Source organism: Gadus chalcogrammus, chromosome 5 (assembly GCF_026213295.1).
Source record: "Gadus chalcogrammus isolate NIFS_2021 chromosome 5, NIFS_Gcha_1.0, whole genome shotgun sequence".
NCBI lineage: Eukaryota > Metazoa > Chordata > Actinopteri > Gadiformes > Gadidae > Gadus > Gadus chalcogrammus.
In genome coordinates this window covers 22,529,986-22,550,193 of record NC_079416.1, presented here as the reverse complement: position 1 = coordinate 22,550,193, position 20,208 = coordinate 22,529,986, and the positions used below count along the sequence as shown (strand labels likewise).

General features: G+C 48.6%; 2 protein-coding genes across 6 annotated transcripts in view; both read right to left on the bottom strand.

The window, feature by feature from the left end:
* The window catches only part of hectd1 (HECT domain containing 1), a 40,487-nt gene extending 23,158 nt beyond the window's left edge, over positions 1–17,329 (bottom strand). For 2 of the 5 annotated variants that reach the window (XM_056590702.1, XM_056590705.1), the window contains exons 1-16: positions 17,102–17,327; positions 13,835–13,997; positions 13,503–13,650; positions 12,798–13,029; positions 12,046–12,273; positions 10,938–11,219; positions 9,967–10,237; positions 8,921–8,997; positions 8,696–8,794; positions 8,295–8,409; positions 5,979–6,156; positions 3,294–3,435; positions 2,377–2,547; positions 1,438–1,660; positions 758–1,021; positions 92–303 (exon numbers count right to left, since the gene is read on the bottom strand). In XM_056590702.1, the coding sequence (XP_056446677.1) occupies positions 92–303; positions 758–1,021; positions 1,438–1,660; positions 2,377–2,547; positions 3,294–3,435; positions 5,979–6,156; positions 8,295–8,409; positions 8,696–8,794; positions 8,921–8,997; positions 9,967–10,237; positions 10,938–11,219; positions 12,046–12,273; positions 12,798–13,029; positions 13,503–13,642 (2,634 nt within the window). In that variant the 5' untranslated portion in view covers positions 13,643–13,650; positions 13,835–13,997; positions 17,102–17,327. Of the gene's footprint in view, positions 1–91; positions 304–757; positions 1,022–1,437; positions 1,661–2,376; positions 2,548–3,293; positions 3,436–5,978; positions 6,157–8,294; positions 8,410–8,695; positions 8,795–8,920; positions 8,998–9,966; positions 10,238–10,937; positions 11,220–12,045; positions 12,274–12,797; positions 13,030–13,502; positions 13,651–13,834; positions 13,998–17,101 lie in introns of all 5 variants that reach the window. The other 3 variants (XM_056590704.1, XM_056590703.1, XM_056590706.1) reach the window with 3 other exon arrangements.
* A 1,732-nt stretch (positions 17,330–19,061) lies between these two features.
* Positions 19,062–20,208, bottom strand: part of heatr5a (HEAT repeat containing 5a) — a 26,929-nt gene continuing 25,782 nt past the window's right edge. Inside the window, exon 43 of the mRNA XM_056589797.1 lies at positions 19,062–19,212. Within this exon, the coding sequence (XP_056445772.1) occupies positions 19,062–19,212 (151 nt within the window). The remainder of the gene's footprint in view (positions 19,213–20,208) is intronic.

Below are 20,208 nucleotides of genomic sequence, written 5' to 3'. Positions count from 1 at the left end.
TGTGTGTGTGTGTGTGTGTGTGTGTGTGTGTGTGTGTGTGTGTGTATGTGTGTATGTGTGCGCCCACCTGTGTGTGTGTGTGCGTGCCCACCTGTGTGTGTGTGTGCAGCTCCCAGGCCGACTCCAGCTGGGTGGCGATGTTCCTGAGCGTGACCACCACGCCGCGCGGCATGCTCTCCACCGCCTTGAAGTGGTCGTCGTACAGCTCGCGGGCCGCGCAGCGCACCTTCTGCTTGGTCTTCTCCAGCTTGGAGCGCAGCTTCCTGCCGCGCTTCCCGCTCCAGCCCGTCACGAACTCTGAGCCTGACGCACACAGGGGCACACAGTTAGACACACATACATACATTACACACACACACACACACACAAATGTATACACACACACACACACACAGTTATACACATGCACACAGACATACACACAAACACAGTTATACACATACACAGACAGTTATATACAAAGATATAAACACACACAAACACGCAGATTTATGCACATACACACAAACAAAAAGTTATACACACAGTCACCCACACGCACACAGTTAAACACACACACACACACACACACACACACACACACACACACACACACACACACACACACACACACACACACACACACACACACACACACACACACACACACACACACACACACACACACACACACACTAGAACCAGCCAGCCAGTAGAACCAGATTGCCAGTAGAAGCAGCCAGCCAGTAGAAGCAGCCAGTAGCAGCAGCCGTCTCACCCAGGGAGGTCTCGGCGGTGAAGGAGTGCTTGGTGCCTCGGTTGGACTCGAAGATGAAGCCGGGCAGGTCCTCCCTGAGGATGGTGGCCTGCTGGCCGTCTGAGTTGTGGATGGCCATCTCGCCGTCCTTCAGACACGTCAGGGACCAGTTGCCCACCGTCAGCTTGCTGGGGGCCACGCAGGACAGGATGGGCTGGCTGGAGGTGGAGGGCTTCACCTGGCTGCGGGCCCTCTGCAGCTTCTCCAGGAACTCACTGCGGGACTCTGCAGAGAGACAGAGAGACCGGCAGACACACAGAGAGACAGTCAGACACAGAGAGAGACAGAGGGACAGGCAGACACAGAGAGACAGTCAGACACAGAGAGAGACAGAGGGACAGGCAGACACAGAGAGACAGTCAGACACACAGAGAGACAGAGAGACAGTCAGACCCACAGAGAGACAGTCAGACACAGAGAGACAGTCAGACACAGAGAGACAGTCAGACCCACAGAGAGACAGCGAGACAGGCAGACACAGAGAGACAGTCAGACACACAGAGACAGTTGGACCCACAGATAGTCAGACCCACCAATACAGTGAGACACAGAGAGATGCAGTGACACAGAGAGACAGTCAGACCCACAGATACAGTGAGAGACAAAGAGAGACAGTTTCATATCCGTGTGTGTGTCCGTACCAGAGCTGTCCGAGCCGCCCTCAGGGCTGCCACTGGAGTACATGGTGGCCAGCTTGCCGTCCAGGATGAAGCGGAACCAGCCGTTGGACCCGTTGGACAGCTCCAGCGCCGCGGCGTCCGACCAGATGTAGAGGCAGTCCCGCCCCCGGATGATGGACCAGTCCCTCCAGTGGTACGGCTTCCCCTGGACGATCTCCCTGGCCTCCTCCTGCACCTCCTCCTCCTGGTGGGGGAGACATGAGCCTGATGTCATTACAAGGCTCCTCCTTCTCCTGCTCCACCACTAGCTCCTCCTCCTCCACCACTAGCTCCTCCTCCTGCTCCACCACTAGCTCCTCCTCCTGCTTCACCACAAGCTCCTCCTCCTGCTCCACCACTAGCTCCTCCTCCTCCTCCTGCTCCACCACTAGCTCCTCCTCCTCCTCCTGATCCTCCACTAGCTCCTCCTCCTGATCCTCTACTAGCTCCTACTCCTGCTCCTCCACTAGCTCCACCACTAGCTCCTCCTCCTGCTCCACCACTAGCTCCTCCTCCTGCTCCTCCACTAGCTCCTCCACTAGCTCCTCCTCCTGCTCCACCACTAGCTCCTCCCCCTGCTCCACCACTAGCTCCTCCTCCTGCTCCACCACTAGCTCCTCCTCCTGCTCCTCCACTAGCTCCTCCTCCTGCTCCACCACTAGCTCCTCCTCCTGCTCCTCCACTAGCTCCTCCTCCTGCTCCACCACTAGCTCCTCCTCCTGCTCCTCCACTAGCTCCTCCTCCTGCTCCTCCACTAGCTCCTCCTCCTGTCCCTCCACTAGCTCCTCCTCCTGTCCCACCACTAGCTCCTCCTCCTGTCCTCCGTGTATACTCCGTGTATACTCCGTGTATACGTCATGTCTACTCCGTGTCTACTCCGTGTCTACTCCGTGTACACGGCTCGCTGACCCCTTTTTGTACCTTCTCGGGTTTGGCCTCGTCCTCCGTCTCGTCGTCCGAGGACGGCCCGGCCAGCGTGGACACCTTGTTGATGACCCCCAGACGGGCCAGCTGGTCCAGGAACACGTCGCCCCCCTTATCCACCAGGTCCCGGATGATCTGGAGCGCCAGCAGGTGACCGTCGTCATCCTCCTGTAGGGGGGGGGGGGGGGGGGGGGCATCAGCATAGTAGTATCAACAACAGGTGTAGTATTATAGTATCATCATAGTAGTATCAACAACAGGTGTAGTATTATAGTATCATCATAGTAGTATCAACAACAGGTGTAGTATTATAGTATCATCATAGTAGTATCAACAACAGGTGTAGTATTATAGTATCATCATAGTAGTATCAACAACGGGTGTCGTATTATATTTGTAACGTATTAGTATCAGCATCATAGTAGTATCAAGTAGAGGTGTATAGTATTACATTAGGATAGTATCATCATAGTAGTATCAAGTAGAGGTGTAGTATTATATTAGTAACGCATAATGTTACGATAGTATCATCATAGTAGTATTAAGTACAGGTGTGTGTAGTATTATATTAGTAACTTATTATAGTATCATCATAGTAGTATCAAGTAGAGGTGTATAGTATTACATTAAGGTAGTATCATTATAGTAGTATCAAGTACAGGTGTAGTGTTATATTAGTAACGTATTGGGTTAGGAGTATCATCATAGTAGTATGAAGAACAGGAGTATAGTACTATGTGAGCATAGTATAAGGTTAGCATAGTATCATCATAGTCCAGGATTATAAAGTATAGGTTTATGGTATAGTTTGCTAACATTATCCTATAATGTGTAGCATATGGTGTTTGGTAAATGTAGTGCAGTGTGTAGTGCAGTGTGTAGCAGTGTGTAGTACAGTGTGCAGCAGTGTGTACCTCCTGGTCCAGAACAGTAGCAGTGATCTCCACTAACACGGTGGGCAGGTTGTGGATGTACAGCGTGTGGACGCCATCCTCCTTCAGGAGCAGCTCACTGCTGTAGTGAACCATCTTCCTGATCAGGGCCAGACTCGCCTTCCTGCGACCGCACATCGTACACACAGTATTATACACACACACTATCAACATACACACACACACTATCAACATACACAGTATTATACACACATACTGTACAGTACATACACACTATCAACATACACACAGTATTATACACACATACAGTACACACACACTATCAACATACACACAGTATTATACACACATACAGTACACACACACTATCAACATACACACAGTATTATACACACATACAGTACACACACACACTATCAACGTACTCACAGTATTATACACACATACTGTACAGTACATACACACTATCAACATACACACAGTATTATACACACATACAGAACACACACACTATCAACATACAGTATTATACACACATACTGTACACACACACTATCAACATACAGTATTATACACACATACAGCACACACACACTATCAACATACACACAGTATTATACACACACACTATCAACAAACACACAGTATTATACACACATGCAGCACACACACACACACTATCAACATACACACAGTATTATACACACATACAGCACACACACACTATCAACATACACACAGTATTATACACACATGCAGCACACACACACTATCAACATACACACAGTATTATACACACACACTATCAACGTACACACAGTATTATACACACATACAGTACACACACACTATCAACATACACACAGTATTATACACACATACAGCACACACACACACACTATCAACATACACAGTATTATACACACATACAGTACACACACACTATCAACATACACACAGTATTATACACACATACAGTACACACACACTATCAACATACACACAGTATTATACACACACACTATCAACGTACACACAGTATTATACACACACACTATCAACATACACACAGTATTATACACACATACAGTACACACACACTATCAACATACACACAGTATTATACACACACACTATCAACATACACACAGTATTATACACACATACAGTACACACACACTATCAACATACACACAGTATTATACACACATACAGCACACACACACACTATCAACATACACACAGTATTATACACACATACAGTACACACACACTATCAACATACACACAGTATTATACACACACACTATCAACATACACACACACTATCAACATACACACAGTATTATACACACACACTATCAACGTACACACAGTATTATACACACATACAGTACACACACACTATCAACATACACACAGTATTAGACACACATGCAGCACACACACACTATCAACATACACACAGTATTATACACACATACAGTACACACACACTATCAACATACACACAGTATTATACACACATACAGTACACACACACTATCAACATACACACAGTATTATACACACACACTATCAACATACACACACACTATCAACATACACACAGTATTATACACACATGCAGCATACACACACTATCAACATACACACAGTATTATACACACATACAGTACACACACACTATCAACATACACACAGTATTATACACACATACAGTACACACACACACACACACTATCAACGTACTCAAAGTATTATACACACATAAAGCACACACACACTATCAACATACACACAGTATTATACACACATACAGTACACACACACTATCAACATACACACAGTATTATACACACATACAGTACACACACACTATCAACATACACATAGTATTATACACACATACAGTACACACACACTATCAACATACACACAGTATTATACACACATACAGCACACACACACTATCAACATGCACACAGTATTATACACACATACAGTACACGCACACTATCAACATACACACAGTATTATACACACATACAGTACACACACACTATCAACATACACACAGTATTATACACAAATACAGTACACACACACTATCAACATAGCAGACTGTTCCATATACAGCCACACACATCAATCCATATATACCAGTACAGCAACACACGCACACACACACACACACACACACACACACACACACACACACACACACACACACACACGCATACAAGTAAAGCAACACACACACACACATACACACAGCAACACAAACACACCTGCATACAAATAAAGCAACACACACACACACAAACACAGGTAAATCAACATACACACAAGTAAAGCAACACACACATAGACACACACAGCAACACAAACATACACATGCATACAAATAAAACACACACACAAACACAGTTAAAGCAACACACACATACACACACACACACACAGCAACACAAACACGCATACAAATAAAGCAACACACACACACAGGTAAAGCCACACACACACACACAAGTAAAGCAACCTACACACACACGCATACAAGTAAAGCAACGCACACACACATACAAATAAAGCAACACACACACACACACACACACACACACACACACACACACACACACACACACACAAGTAAAGCAACACACACACACACACACACACACACACACACACACACACACGCACCGTATGGAGGGCAGCATGGTCTGCTGGAAGGTGGTGGCGAACACGGGCAGCAGCCTCTTGAGGTAGAGAGGAGCCATCTCGGGGTCCCCCCTGGGCTCCACGCTCTCCTCCTCCTCCTTGTTGTTCTGCTCCCGCTTCTTCTTCTCCTCGCTCTTGTTCACCGGACACATCCAGTCACCTGTGGGAGTACTCATTAATACTACAGTACTGGAGGAATACTCATTAATACTGCAGTACTGTAGGAATACTCATTAATACTAGTACACATCCAGTCACCTGTGGGAGTACTCATTAATACTGCAGTACTGTAGGAATACTCATTAATACTAGTACACATCCAGTCACCTGTGGGAGTACTCATTAATACGGCAGTACTGTAGGAATACTCATTAATACTAGTACACATCCAGTCCCCTGTGGGAGTACTCATTAATACTACAGTACTGGAGGAATACTCATTAATACTAGTACACATCCAGTCACCTGTAGGAGTACTCATTAATACTACAGTACTGGAGGAATACTCATTAATACTAGTACACATCCAGTCACCTGTAGGAGTACTCATTAATACTGCAGTACTGTAGGAATACTCATTAATACTAGTACACATCCAGTCACCTGTAGGAGTACTCATTAATACTACAGTACTGGAGGAATACTCATTAATACTAGTACACATCCAGTCACCTGTAGGAGTACTCATTAATACTACAGTACTGGAGGAATACTCATTAATACTAGTACACATCCAGTCCCCTGTGGGAGTACTCATTAATACTACAGTACTGGAGGAATACTCATTAATACTAGTACACATCCAGTCACCTGTAGGAGTACTCATTAATACTACAGTACTGGAGGAATACTCATTAATACTAGTACACATCCAGTCACCTGTGGGAGTACTCATTAATACTACAGTACTGGAGGAATACTCATTAATACTAGTACACATCCAGTCACCTGTAGGAGTACTCATTAATACTACAGTACTGGAGGAATACTCATTAATACTAGTACACATCCAGTCACCTGTAGGAGTACTCATTAATACTACAGTACTGGAGGAATACTCATTAATACTAGTACACATCCAGTCACCTGTAGGAGTACTCATTAATACTACAGTACTGGAGGAATACTCATTAATACTAGTACACATCCAGTCACCTGTGGGAGTACTCATTAATACTACAGTACTGGAGGAATACTCATTAATACTGCAGTACTGTAGGAATACTCATTAATACTAGTACACATCCAGTCCCCTGTGGGAGTACTCAATAATACTACAGTACTGGAGGAATACTCATTAATACTGCAGTACTGTAGGAATACTCATTAATACTAGTACACAGCCAGTCCCCTGTGGGAGTACTCATTAATACTACAGTACTGGAGGAATACTCATTAATACTACAGTACTGTAGGAGTACTCATTAATACTGCAGTACTGGAGGAATACTCATTAATACTAGTACACATCCAGTCCCCTGTGGGAGTACTCATTAATACTACAGTATTCTAGGAATACTCATTAATACTAGTACACATCCAGTCCCCTGTGGGAGTACTCATTGATACTGCAGTACTGTAGGAATACTCATTAATACTAGTACACATCCAGTCCCCTGTGGGAGTACTCATTAATACTACAGTACTGTAGGAATACTCATTAGAACTACTACACATCCAGTCGCCTGTGGGAGTACTCATTAATACTACAGTACTGTAGGAATACTCATTAATACTAACAATACTAGTACACATCCAGTCCCCTGTAGGAGTACTCATTAATACTACAGTACTATAGGAATACTCATTAATATATACTAGTACACATCCAGTCCCCTGTAGGAGTACTCATTAATACTACAATACTATAGGAATACTCATTAATAAATACTAGTACACATCCAGTCCCCTGTGGGAGTACTCATGAATACCAATACTAGTACACATCCAGGCCCCTGTAGGAGTACTCATTAATACTAATACTAGTAACAATCCAGTCCCCTGTCGGAATACTTATTAATATTAACAATACGAGTACACATCCAGTCCCCTGTAGGAGTACTCATTAATACTAACAATACTAGTACATCTATACTAGTACACATACACTAGTAACAATACTAGTACAAATCCAGTCCCCTGTAGGAATACTCATTAATACTAACAATACGAGTACAAATCCAGTCCCCTATAGGAATACTCATTAATACTAATATTAGTCCACAGCCAGCCTCTGGTTATAGATAGTATTAATATAGTATAACAAGAGATATATAATATACTGTCTATTCCACTTACCGGGGGACTGCAGGATGGCCACCACCTCACTGTGTCCTCTCTCTCTGGCCTTGTCTAGCGGAGTCTTCCCATCTTCATCCCTCAGGTCCGGGTTAGCACCGTGGCGAAGCAGAGTCTGTAATACATAATACACAGTGGCTTAGCCCTGTAGCGTAGCATGTTCTACATAGCATACATAATACACAGTGGCTTAGCCCTGTAGCGTAGCAGTTTCTACATAGCATACATAATACACAGTGGCTTAGCCCTGTAGCGTAGCAGGGTCTATGACACATAATACACAGTGGCTTAGCCCTGTAGCGTAGCAGGGTCTATGATACATAATACACAGTGGCTTAGCCTTGTATACAAAGTATGAAACAAGCCATTGAACAACAGACAGACAGACAGACAGACAGTACCTTGGCTACTTGGGGGCGTCCGAAGCAAGCAGCATAGTGAAGTGAGGAGGACCTTTGACCCCTGTTGACGTCTGCTCCTCGCTCACACAGGAACTCGACCTGACAGACATATCATCATCATCATCATGATATACACCCACCCAAAACCCATAGTATAATACTGTCTACTGATACTACTGAAGTGTGCGGTGTGAAGTGTGCGGCGTGAAGTGTGCAGTGTGTTACCATCTCTTGTGTTCCAAACGCTGAAGCCCAGTTCAGCAGAGTTTGTCCAACGTCGTCCATGAAGTTCACCTCAAACGCTGCAACAGAGACACTCACAATCAACACTGCAAACAATGTTGCACCATAACATACTACAAACCAATGTTATCAGTTCTACCTCCTATATCTGAGACTACCTTCTATATCTGAGCCCGCCTCCTATATCTGAGCCCGCCTCCTATATCTAGACAGTCCTACCTCCTATATCTGAGCCTATCTCCTATATCGTAGACTACCTCCTCTATCTGAGCCTCCCTTCTATATCTAGAGTCCAACCTCCTATATCTGAGCCTCCCTCCTCTATCTGAGCCTCCCTTCTATATCTAGACAGTCCAACCTCCTATATCTGAGCCTCCCTCCTATATCTGAGCCTCCCTCCTATATCTGAGCCTCTCTCCTATATCTTGACAGTCTTACCTCCTATATCTGAGCCTCCCTCCTATATCTGAGCCTGCCTCCTATATCCGAGCCTCCCTCCTGTATCTGAGCCTCCCTCCTATATCTGAGCCTCCCTCCTATATCTGAGCCTACCTCCTATATCTAGAATGTCCTTCCTCCTATATCTGAGCCTACCTTCCTATATCTGAGCCTACCTCCTATATCTAGAATGTCCTTCCTCCTATATCTGAGCCTCCCTCCTATATCTGAGCCTACCTCCTATATCTAGAATGTCCTTCCTCCTATATCTGAGCCTACCTTCCTATATCCGAGCCTCCCTCCTGTATCTGAGCCTCCCTCCTATATCCGAGCCTCCCTCCTGTATCTGAGCCTACCTCCTATATCTGAGCCTACCTCCTATATAGACAGCCCTGTCTCCTATATCTAGACAGTCCTACCTCCTATATCCCAGCCTACCTCCTGTATCCTAGCCTATCTCCTGTATCCTACCCTACCACCTGTATCCTAGCCTACCTCCTGTATCCTAGCCTACCTCCTGTATCCTAGCCTACCTCCTGTATCCTAGCCTACCTCCTGTATCCTAGCCTACCCCCTGTATCCTAGCCTACCTCCGGTGTCGATGGCGTCTATCAGCGCGTCCGTGTCCTTGCTGCGGATGCAGTCTATGAGTTGGCGGTGGGAGCGCTCTCCGGAGCTGTCCAGGCGCCGCAGCCCGGGGATGCGGCCCGTGGAGCCGGCCGTGGACTTGGGCAGCGCCTTGCGGCCCTCGAACAGCAGCACCAGCAGCAGGTCCACCAGCCGCATGGTGTCCAGCACGCACCGCTCGTCCCCCCCCAGGGCCGCCTGCATGGAGTCGGGCAGCGCCGACCGCAGCAGGTCCTGGAACAGAGAGGGCATGGTGAGGACCCTGGAGCTCCTCCTATAGACCTGGCCCCCCTCCTATAGACCTGGACCCCCTCCTATAGACCTGGACCCCCTCCTATAGACCTGGACCTCCTCCTATAGACCTGGACCTCCTCCTATAGACCTGGACCCCCTCCTATAGACCTGGACCCCCTCCTATAGGCCTGGACCTCCTCCTGTAGACCTGGACCCCCTCCTATAGACCTGGACCCCCTCCTATAGACCTGGACCCCCTCCTATAGACCTGGACCTCCTCCTATAGACCTGGACCCCCTCCTATAGACCTGGACTTCCTCCTGTAGACCTGGACCTCCTCCTATAGACCTGGATCTCCTCCTATAGACCTGGACCCCCTCCTATAGACCTGGACCTCCTATAGACCTGGACCCCCTCCTATAGACCTGGACCCCCTCCTATAGACCTGGACCTCCTATAGACCTGGACCCCCTCCTATAGACCTGGACCCCCTCCTATAGACCTGGACCTCCTATAGACCTGGACCTCCTCCTGTAGACCTGGACCTCCTCCTATAGACCTGGACCTCCTCCTATAGACCTGGACCTCCTCCTATAGACCTGGACCTCCTATACACCTGGTCCCCCTCCTATAGAGGACCTGGACCCCCTCCCCCCCCCCTCCCTCCCCCGCTCGGAGCCCCAGTGCGGGGGTCTCTTACGTGGGTGACGAGCGGGCTGCCCCGGCACAGCGTGGACAGCAGGCTGACGATGGTGGACACCTGGTTGCTGAGCTTGGCGTCCGGGCCGGGGGGGGCTCCGCCCGTGGAGGTGCGGCCAGGCTTACAGGAGGAGGCGGGGCCAGTGGCCACGCCCCCCGCAGCGGCCATGCGGGACAGCAGCTCCTCTGTCAGCCCGTGCTTGGCCAAGGGGGCGGGGTCTACTCCGCGGCGGGTGAAGCGGTCGGCCAATGAGGCGAAGCAGCGGAGGGCGCCGTCCGACACCTGGAGGGGGGGGGGTGCAGTGTTATGATTGGCTGATCGGACACCTGGGGGGGTGCAGTGTTGTGATTGGCTGATCGGACACCTGGAGGGGTGCAGTGTTGTGATTGGCTGATCGGACACCTGGAGGGGTGCAGTGTTGTGATTGGCTGATCGGACAGGTGATAACAAGACGCCTCTACGCATCCAACCCTAGCCTGGTCCTACCCAACTCTCGTACTTAATTTCATTTGCACAGAGTCTGGCCTCTCTCCGTTGACAAACGTTAACTAATTTGAAGGCGGGTGTCTGTTGGAGTTTAAAACGATTGGATCTGCCCGGTGCCACTCTGGATCTGCCACAACCAATCTCTAACGTTTGACTACAACTCAAACTAGCGCACAACCTCAACGTCGTTGTTCTCAGCCACTCCCTCTGTTCGCTGACTGGACCGGCATAATTTGGCCGGAGAAAACCAGCGAATGTACCGCAAACCCAGACGCAGTGCTGAAGGGAAATTAGAATTGAGCGGTTCGCACGCAGGCGGGCGGAGCCAGGCTATCCAACCCCTATGAGGTGTCATCAACAAGGGCCCGGCTAAAACATCTAACCCCACGTGACACGTCTCTAAAACCTGTAACATCTAACCCCACGTAACACGTCTCTAAAACCTGTAACATCTAACCCCACGTGACACGTCTCTAAAACCTGCGACATCTAACCCCATGTGACACGTCTCTAAAACCTGTAACATCTAACCCCACGTGACACGTCTAACCCCATGTGATACATCTTGAGTTACAAGGGTCCCCCCCCACCCAGGCTGAGCCGCCCCCCCAGGCCGTGGTACCTGGTGGTCCTGGTGCTTGAGGAGGCTGGACAGCGACTCCACGCACGTCTCCAGGGACGAGTCCTGGGGCTCCATCTTGCTGCAGAGGCGCGACACCACGGCCATGGCGGAGTGGAGCGTGTCCTTGTGGACGAGGTGGCCGCTGTCCCGGATGAAGGTCAGGACGCAGTTCAGCCCGCCGGCCTCGAACACAGCACCTGACTCCCGGGTGCAGATCAGCTCCAGCACCTGGGGAAGCACCACGCGTTAGGGCGGACGGGTATTGGTGAGACGGGTCCACAAGAAAGGGGAGATGTGTATTGGTGAGACAGGTCCACATGTTATAGTAGATGTGTATTGAGACACAGTTCCACATGTTATAGTAGATGAGTATTGAGACACAGTTCCACATGTTATAGTAGATGTGTATTGGTGAGACGGGTCCACATGTTATAGTAGATGTGTATTGGTGAGACAGGTCCACATGTTATAGTAGATGTGTATTGGTGAGACGGGTCCACATGTTATAGTAGATGTGTATTGGTGAGACGGGTCCACATGTTATAGTAGATGTGTATTGGTGAGACGGGTGCACATGTTGTTAAGAAATGGGTTTCAGCAGAGCGACATTGGTTCTGTTTGGAGATCTCCCATGAGGAACCATGGACAGGTTGGGGTGGAGGGCCTGGTGGTGGTGGAGGAGGTGGTGGTGGTGGTGGTGGTGGTGGTGGTGGTGGTGGTGGTGGAGGAGGAGGAGGAGGAGGTGGAGGTACCTTGACACATTGCTCCGCCAGGTCCCTGCTGGTGCGGTTGTTGAGCTCCACCACCAGCCGGTTGCAGAGGGCCTTGATGGCTCCGTCCACGCCCACGATGCGGCGGGTGCACTCGGCGGACACGTCCAGGTAGTAGGTGATGGCGCGTGCCGTCACCTCCAGCACGTTGTCCGGGGCGCTCTCGTCCAGGAAGATCTTACACAGCGCCGGCAGGAACGTGCGAGGGGGACACCTGGGAGGAGGCAACCGGTCAACATGGCATCGTCGACATGACGACCACATCGCCATGATGACACCAGCCCCATGACGAGACATTCACCGTGGCAACATCGACAAAATGACCACATCGCCATGACGACCACATCACCATGACAACATCCTCAACATGACCACATCATCACCATGACCACATCATCACCATGACAACATCCTCACCATGACAACATCCTCAACATGACCAAATTATCGTGACAACATTCTCACCATGACGACATCCTCTCCGTTATGACATCATCCTCATCATGACAACGCCATCACAACATCCTCACCAAGATGACATCATCGTCATGACAACATCCTCACCAAGACGACATCATCGCCATGACAACATCCTCACCAAGACGACAGCATCGCCACGACAACACCATCCCCATTTCCAAAACAGCATTGTCGTCTCGGGGCTGAACGGAGTGCGATCCAACTTACGTCTCGAAGCAGCGGTCCACGTTGTCAGACATGAGCAGCAGCATGCAGAGCTGCTCCAGAGCGATGAGCTGCATGTCCCTCTCATCCCCCTGGCCCATCTGCAGCCACTCCAGCAGCGTGTCTGGGTCCACGTCAGCCATGATGGCTGCTGCCAACGCAACACAACATGATATCACATACAGCACAACATAACATCTTACAGCATGATACCACATACAGCACAACATGGTATCATACACAACACAACATAACACAACATGGTATCACATACAGCACAACACAACATAACATAACACAACATGGTTCTGCTAGGGGGTCACCTGACCACTCACCTGTTTCCCCGTTGGCTACCTGCTCCGGCTCAGCACCCAATCACTGCTCACGAGGCTGCTGCTGTTTGGGACTCATCCAACCCGCGGGATGAAGGGGAGGAGTCACAGACAGGAAGAAGTCACAGTCTCCGGGGCTGCTGGGACATGTAGTCCGTCTGTCCTGCTATGGAGAAAGAGGAACAGAGGACAGAAGGACGTCAGGAGGACAGACAGCACACTGGAGGGAAGCGTGCGGGAACCAGGCTGGTTGCACAGGCTGCTGAGGAGAACGTCAGGGGTCCGTGTTGACTCTGGCTTCTCTTCATACTCACATCTAGCAGGACAGTCGGCACTATGATAAAGTTCTATAGAATATGAAACATCCACATTGAAATTGAGTTAGAACTTAACATGTTGTAGTTCTATAATTGAAGATAAGTATTATCAAGTGGTCATGTCATCTCAACCTATTTTCTGACTGACTTCAAAAACATTTATTTTAGAGGTTGCTATGTCATAATTTTGTTATGCAAAATCTATTTCTTAACCACGAGTCATCCGATAAACTAAGTATCTGAGGCTAACATCTCAAACGAGAGGCTGACTGCGCTAAGCAGGCCAACGCCTTGATATATCAGAGGCTAGAGCAAGCCAACCCAAATGTTAGCATGGAGGTAATAACTGGAGAGGAGTGTTGAACTTGGTCCAGTGAGAATCGGTTTCAGACTGCACCATAAGAGACTGCCTCATCTGGACGCCCTGGGGGATCGCTCCCGGGTCGTTCCTCTGGCATCTCATGCAGGAGAAAGCTCAGCTCATGTCCCTGGTGGCTTTGTTCACACAGTGTACAACACACGGCAGCAGAATGGCCTTCTCCTTTAAGAATGCGACGCAGCAGGTCCAGCCGTGTCGCCTATTCCCCTTGTGGGTTCATATTATTCCCCTTTCTCAACGGCACAGAGTAACTCAATACCAGCCACAGGTCTAAACACCCACATGCATGCACACACTCACACACGTTTGCATGCATGCTTTAAAAGCATTCACAAACACACTGAATGCTGAACCTTTTTGATTTTGTATCGTTCCGACTTCAGTAAAGATCTACGATGATGTATGGCTTTGAGGTGGGGCGAGACAAGATGCTGTGACAGTCTCTCTCTAAAGTGGAGGCATCAAGAGTCTCTCTAGGGTGGAGGTAAGGCCAGTCTCTCTCTAAGCTGGAGGCAACGAGAGTCTCTCTCGGGTGGAGGTAAGGACAGTCTCTCTCTAAGGTGGAGGCGACGAAAGTCTCTCTCGGGTGGAGGTAAGGACAGTCTCTCTCTAAGGTGGAGGCGACGAGAGTCTCTCTCGGGTGGAGGTAAGGACAGACTCTCTCTAAAGTGGAGGCAACGAGAGTCTCTCTCGGGTGGAGGTAAGCAGTCTCTCTCTAAGGTGGAGGCAACGAGAGTCTCTCGGGTGGAGGTAAGGACGGTCTCTCTAGGTTAGAGGAAAGGGACAGTCTCTCTAGGCTTGAGGCAAGGACACTCTCTCTCTCTCTCTATATAGAGTGGATGTATGGACAGGCAGCCTAGGGTGGATGTAAGGACACCTCTCTAGAATGGAGGTAAGGACACTCTCTCTCTAGGGTGGAGGTGAGGACCATCTATCGCCTAGGAAGAGAACACTGTAGGGCGGAGGACACGTTCTTGCAATAAAACAACCTGCCATCATCCACGGTATACAAACAAACCCACTCCCTTTCCACACACACTGACATCTACTCCAAAACCAGGCTGTAACTCTAACGTGGCTCTATATAGAACTGAAAGTATTCCGCATCTAATAGTCCCTCAGTTCTATATGGAGCAAATCCCCACCAGAGGAGCCGACCGGGCCACCATCCAGAGTGTCGGTCTGATGGGGTCCACCGTGTAGACAGCCGGCTAAGTTGATTAGGGTTAACGTGAAGCCGCCCGGCCGGTCTGTCCCGTTCCGTGAGCGCTCGGCTATAAACAGATCCTCTTATCAACAGATTAATCACAAATTACCCCAGTGGACTTTCAAACCCCCTTCCCCTGGGACCGGACCTCTTGCCCCCACCGGGACTAAATATCCTCGTCCCAAGCAACCGGGTCGACACACATCGGTAGATATTCAAACTGTACACAAAGAGCAGCGACTCGAACCGTGTCCCCGGACCATTCGTGTCCCCAGGCCCGTTTTGAGACCCCTCATAACTACTAGAGCGAAGGCGCCGGTTGGGGGGCCAAATCATCCACTAGCCAGGTAGCTGGCGAGTCGGCGACCAGTTTCCAGGCCCAAGGCTGTTAATCATGATCCCAGAGAATAACCCACCACACTGGCATTTACTTCTGTATATTTTTAGATATATCTATAGCAATAATAACGGTTAGCTGCTAACGTTAGCATCGGTGTGTTGACAAGCAGAGAGCCGTGACCGTGAGTATATGATCCACATCAGGATTAAGAAGGACTGAAGAGTTATGGGGTGACTCGGTGTTGTGAAGTCTTGTAGCCAAGGGAGCATCATCCCAGGGGGGGAGCATGTAACTCACTATCCCAGGGTCTATGATACACATTATGCCAGGGTCTATGATACACATTATGCCAGGGTCTATGATACTCATTATCCCAGGGTCCATCTTACCCAGTAGCCCCGGGTCTACTGGTTACCCACGAGCCCAGGCTCCATGTAATCAACTAGCCAAGGGTCCATATTACCCACTAGCCCAGGGTCTATGTAATCAACTACCCTTGGCCATGTTATCAACTAGCCCAGGGTACATGTAAGCAACTTGCCCAGGGTCTATGTAATCAACTAGCCCTGGGTACATGTTATCAACTAGCCCAGGGTACATCTTACCCGTTAGCCCAGGCTCCATGTAATGAACTAGCCCTGGCTCCATTTAATCAACTAGCCCAGGGTCTATGTAATCAACAAGCCCAGGGTCTATGTAATCAACAGGCCCAGGGTCCGTGTTACCCACAAACCCAGGGTCCATGTAATCAACTAGCCCAGGCTCCATGTTATCCATTAGCCCTGATGCTAGCTGCCCCAGCAGACGGACGGGTTCATTATCAAACCACAGCGCCGGGCTCGAGCCTTATCTGGGTTCTAAACAGCGGAGCTCGCGTCCATCCGACGGACTCGTAGCTCCGGCCCGAGCCGTGAAAACAACAACCACGGAGCTCGAGTTCCAAGAGACCCGGAGGCCGCAGCACATCGGTCGGCCACTCCACCTAAGAAACACCGGGAGGTCGGCTCACCGCAACATAAACACTTACCGTTTTCGTTCTGGAAACGACACGAACGAGTAAATTCCGGTTGAAAAAATGGCACTTATTTTCAAATCTATGGTTTTAGTTGGGGGTTATGGTGTTCCCATGTCGTGTTGTCGTGTCTAAAAGGTCAAAGTAGCCTGCGTCGCAGTAACAGAGTCGGGGTGAAATGGAGAGCTTCTCGGCTGGCTCCTGCATCACGAGGGTCCGCAGCGCCATGCGGCGGACGACAGGGGGCGCTGCCGCTGCACTAGATGAAATATATTAATAAACAAGGTACATTCTAGATGCAATAACATTCATAATGGAGAAACCACCTTACAAACCTCATGCAGTACAGAATATTCCCCTTTTCCCTCACCCTGAAATCCCCTTTGACAATAAAATGCATCTGCTGATGTCAGAATAAAATGAACCCGGCACATCATAGAGCAAAACCAAGGCTTTATTCATCAAATGACATTTAAAAAATACAACTTCCTTCCATAAGTCCATAATACAGCCCAGACAGCAGACTGCCGAAATAGTGTTGGGGTTATACTTCATTGTATTACTTCACTGGCAGTGCTGTAGAATCCCTTATTTATCATTGGTCTCAGTCATATCAAACATGGTGTTTTACATATTTAACACGGGACTGTCATATTAAACATTGGGTTTTACATATTTAACATGGGTCTCCATCATATCAGACATGGTGTTTTACATAATATAACATGGTTTTAGTCACTCATGTTATAGATCCTTCGTTAAGGCGTCTTTGATGCTACATTGTCACAGTCTTGATATGATTGCCTCACAATCAGGTACAGAACACTCTTTCAAATATCACTCAAGGGATATTTGTTTGAGGTTATCAGTTACTGCTGACAGTTGGAAGGCTAATATCATAGCATTGCTAGCGAGGTCATCAGCAAGAAGAGAAACAAGTATGCAGAAGGACATAAGAGGATTGGCTGCCTATCTCTTGGGACAAGACAGCAGATCCAATCAGATTAGAGATGTGAATGGTTAGAAGTTCTTTAGAACGGTCCGAGACGACTAACTCTCCATCCACCTAGTCTGATAAACATCTGCTTTGTCTGGGAGAGACAGATGTTTTCCCTGGTTAATGTTGTTTACTGTCGTAAAGTAGCTTTTACAGCACATTCTCCAATGATCCTAGTCTAAATTACCTTCATTACCGTGGCTTCCTCATAACCATGGTTACATGATTGCCAACAATCACACATTCAATATACGGTACCGATTGTGGATTCATAATGTACAATCACCTCATTATCAAATCTGTTGAATAATCCTTCTCCCTTACTATCTCCTCACTTTGCTTACTTAATGTGAGACACTCCTAGTCTGGCTTCCTAAGCATCGCTACGGTAGCATGGCTACGTTAGCATGGCTACGTTAGCATGGCTACATTTTTCACATTCTAGCCAACCTGAAGTCAAAAGAAACCAGGACCCATTCTGAGTGAGAAATTATTGCAGAATAACTTTCAACCAGGACAACCAAATACATTTCACTTTTGGGGGTTTAGATTCCAAGTTACTGCATAGACAAATGTTAAAATACATTTTAAATTAACTGCTGAAGGATTGTAAAGGAGATACCCTCATTAAACCCACAGACACATTACACCTAGCATCATATTTCCCTGTGATGTCTAAAACTAAATATATAAATTATTAGTGTTTCTTGGTCCTTGGTCGTTTCTTGGACATGCATGTAGACTGCATGTCGCCAACAGATGAACATGTAGCTAACCTTTAAACCTGCAGATTAAGTAAGAGAGCCGGAGGCGGTCCCCACAAGGCCTGAGGGTGATAGGACCTGAAGCTATGCGCCATACGCACAGTAAAGGTTATTGCTAATACAGAGAGTCGTGTTAGCCACAACTCGAATAACTGGAACAGTCTAGAGTCTGAACCTCCAACCTACACATTCTGCACTTCTTGTCTGAGAGATCTTACAGGAAGTTGGTCTTGAGCGTAATACTGGGAGAGGTCTTGCTGGTCCTGTTAGCGGCAGCGCTAGCCTTAGCGTTGAGGCTCTCCTGGTTCCCCTGAATGGCCGCCTGCAGTCTGGCCTTCAGCTGAGGAGACGAAGACATCAGAGACCTGGGGACGACACACAACATGGCCGCCTTAGACAGGACACACAACATGGCCGCCTTCGACAGGACACACAACATGGCCGCCTTAGACAGGACACACAACATGGCCGCCTTAGACAGGACACACAACATGGCCGCCTTAGGCCCCGTCCACACAAAGCCGATTTCATGGCGAAACCGCAAAGATCTTGTACGGTTCGGCCTTCCGTCCACACGAAGCCGGCGAATCCGCTGACCGAAACCGCAAACTTCTGAAACCACCCTCGGAGGTGGTTTCAAATCTACCCGGTTTCGTTTTGGATTCGTGTGGACTCCTGAAACCGACTGAAACCGTAAACCATGACGTCATCGCCCCACCCCTCGACCCTCTAGCCAATGACTGTTAAGCCCGCGGAGTCTCACCCTTTATGCGCATGCTCGCCTCTTCTTCTTATTTATTTTCCTTCTGGATTGCTGTAGCAGAAGCAGCGCCCCTTATTGGCCTGGAACGTGTGCTACAGCATTTCTACAGATCTACACGGTTTCGCTTGACTCCGTCTTTACGGAGATACTCCGAAACCGGATAGATCGAAACCGTAACGGTTTCGCCCGTTTCGGCTAAGACAGGACACACAACATGGCCGCCTTAGACAGGACACACAACATGGGCGCCTTAGACAGGACACACAACATGGGCGCCTTAGACAGGACACACAACATGGCCGCCTTAGACAGGACACACAACATGGCCGCCTTAGACAGGACACACAACATGGCCGCCTTAGACAGGACTCACAACATGGCCGCCTTAGACAGGACACACAACATGGCCGTCTACATAGCCTCACTCCCTAACTTGTTCCACCTACTCTCCAGGGTTCTAGGCTCTGGAGGGTTCTAGGAGGCTTCTTTAGGGCCTTCTCAGACGTTACCTGACGACAGCCGGGGACTGGCCCCAGACGTTACCTGAAGACAGACTGTGACCCCAGACGTTACCTGAAGACAGACTGGGGCCCCAGAC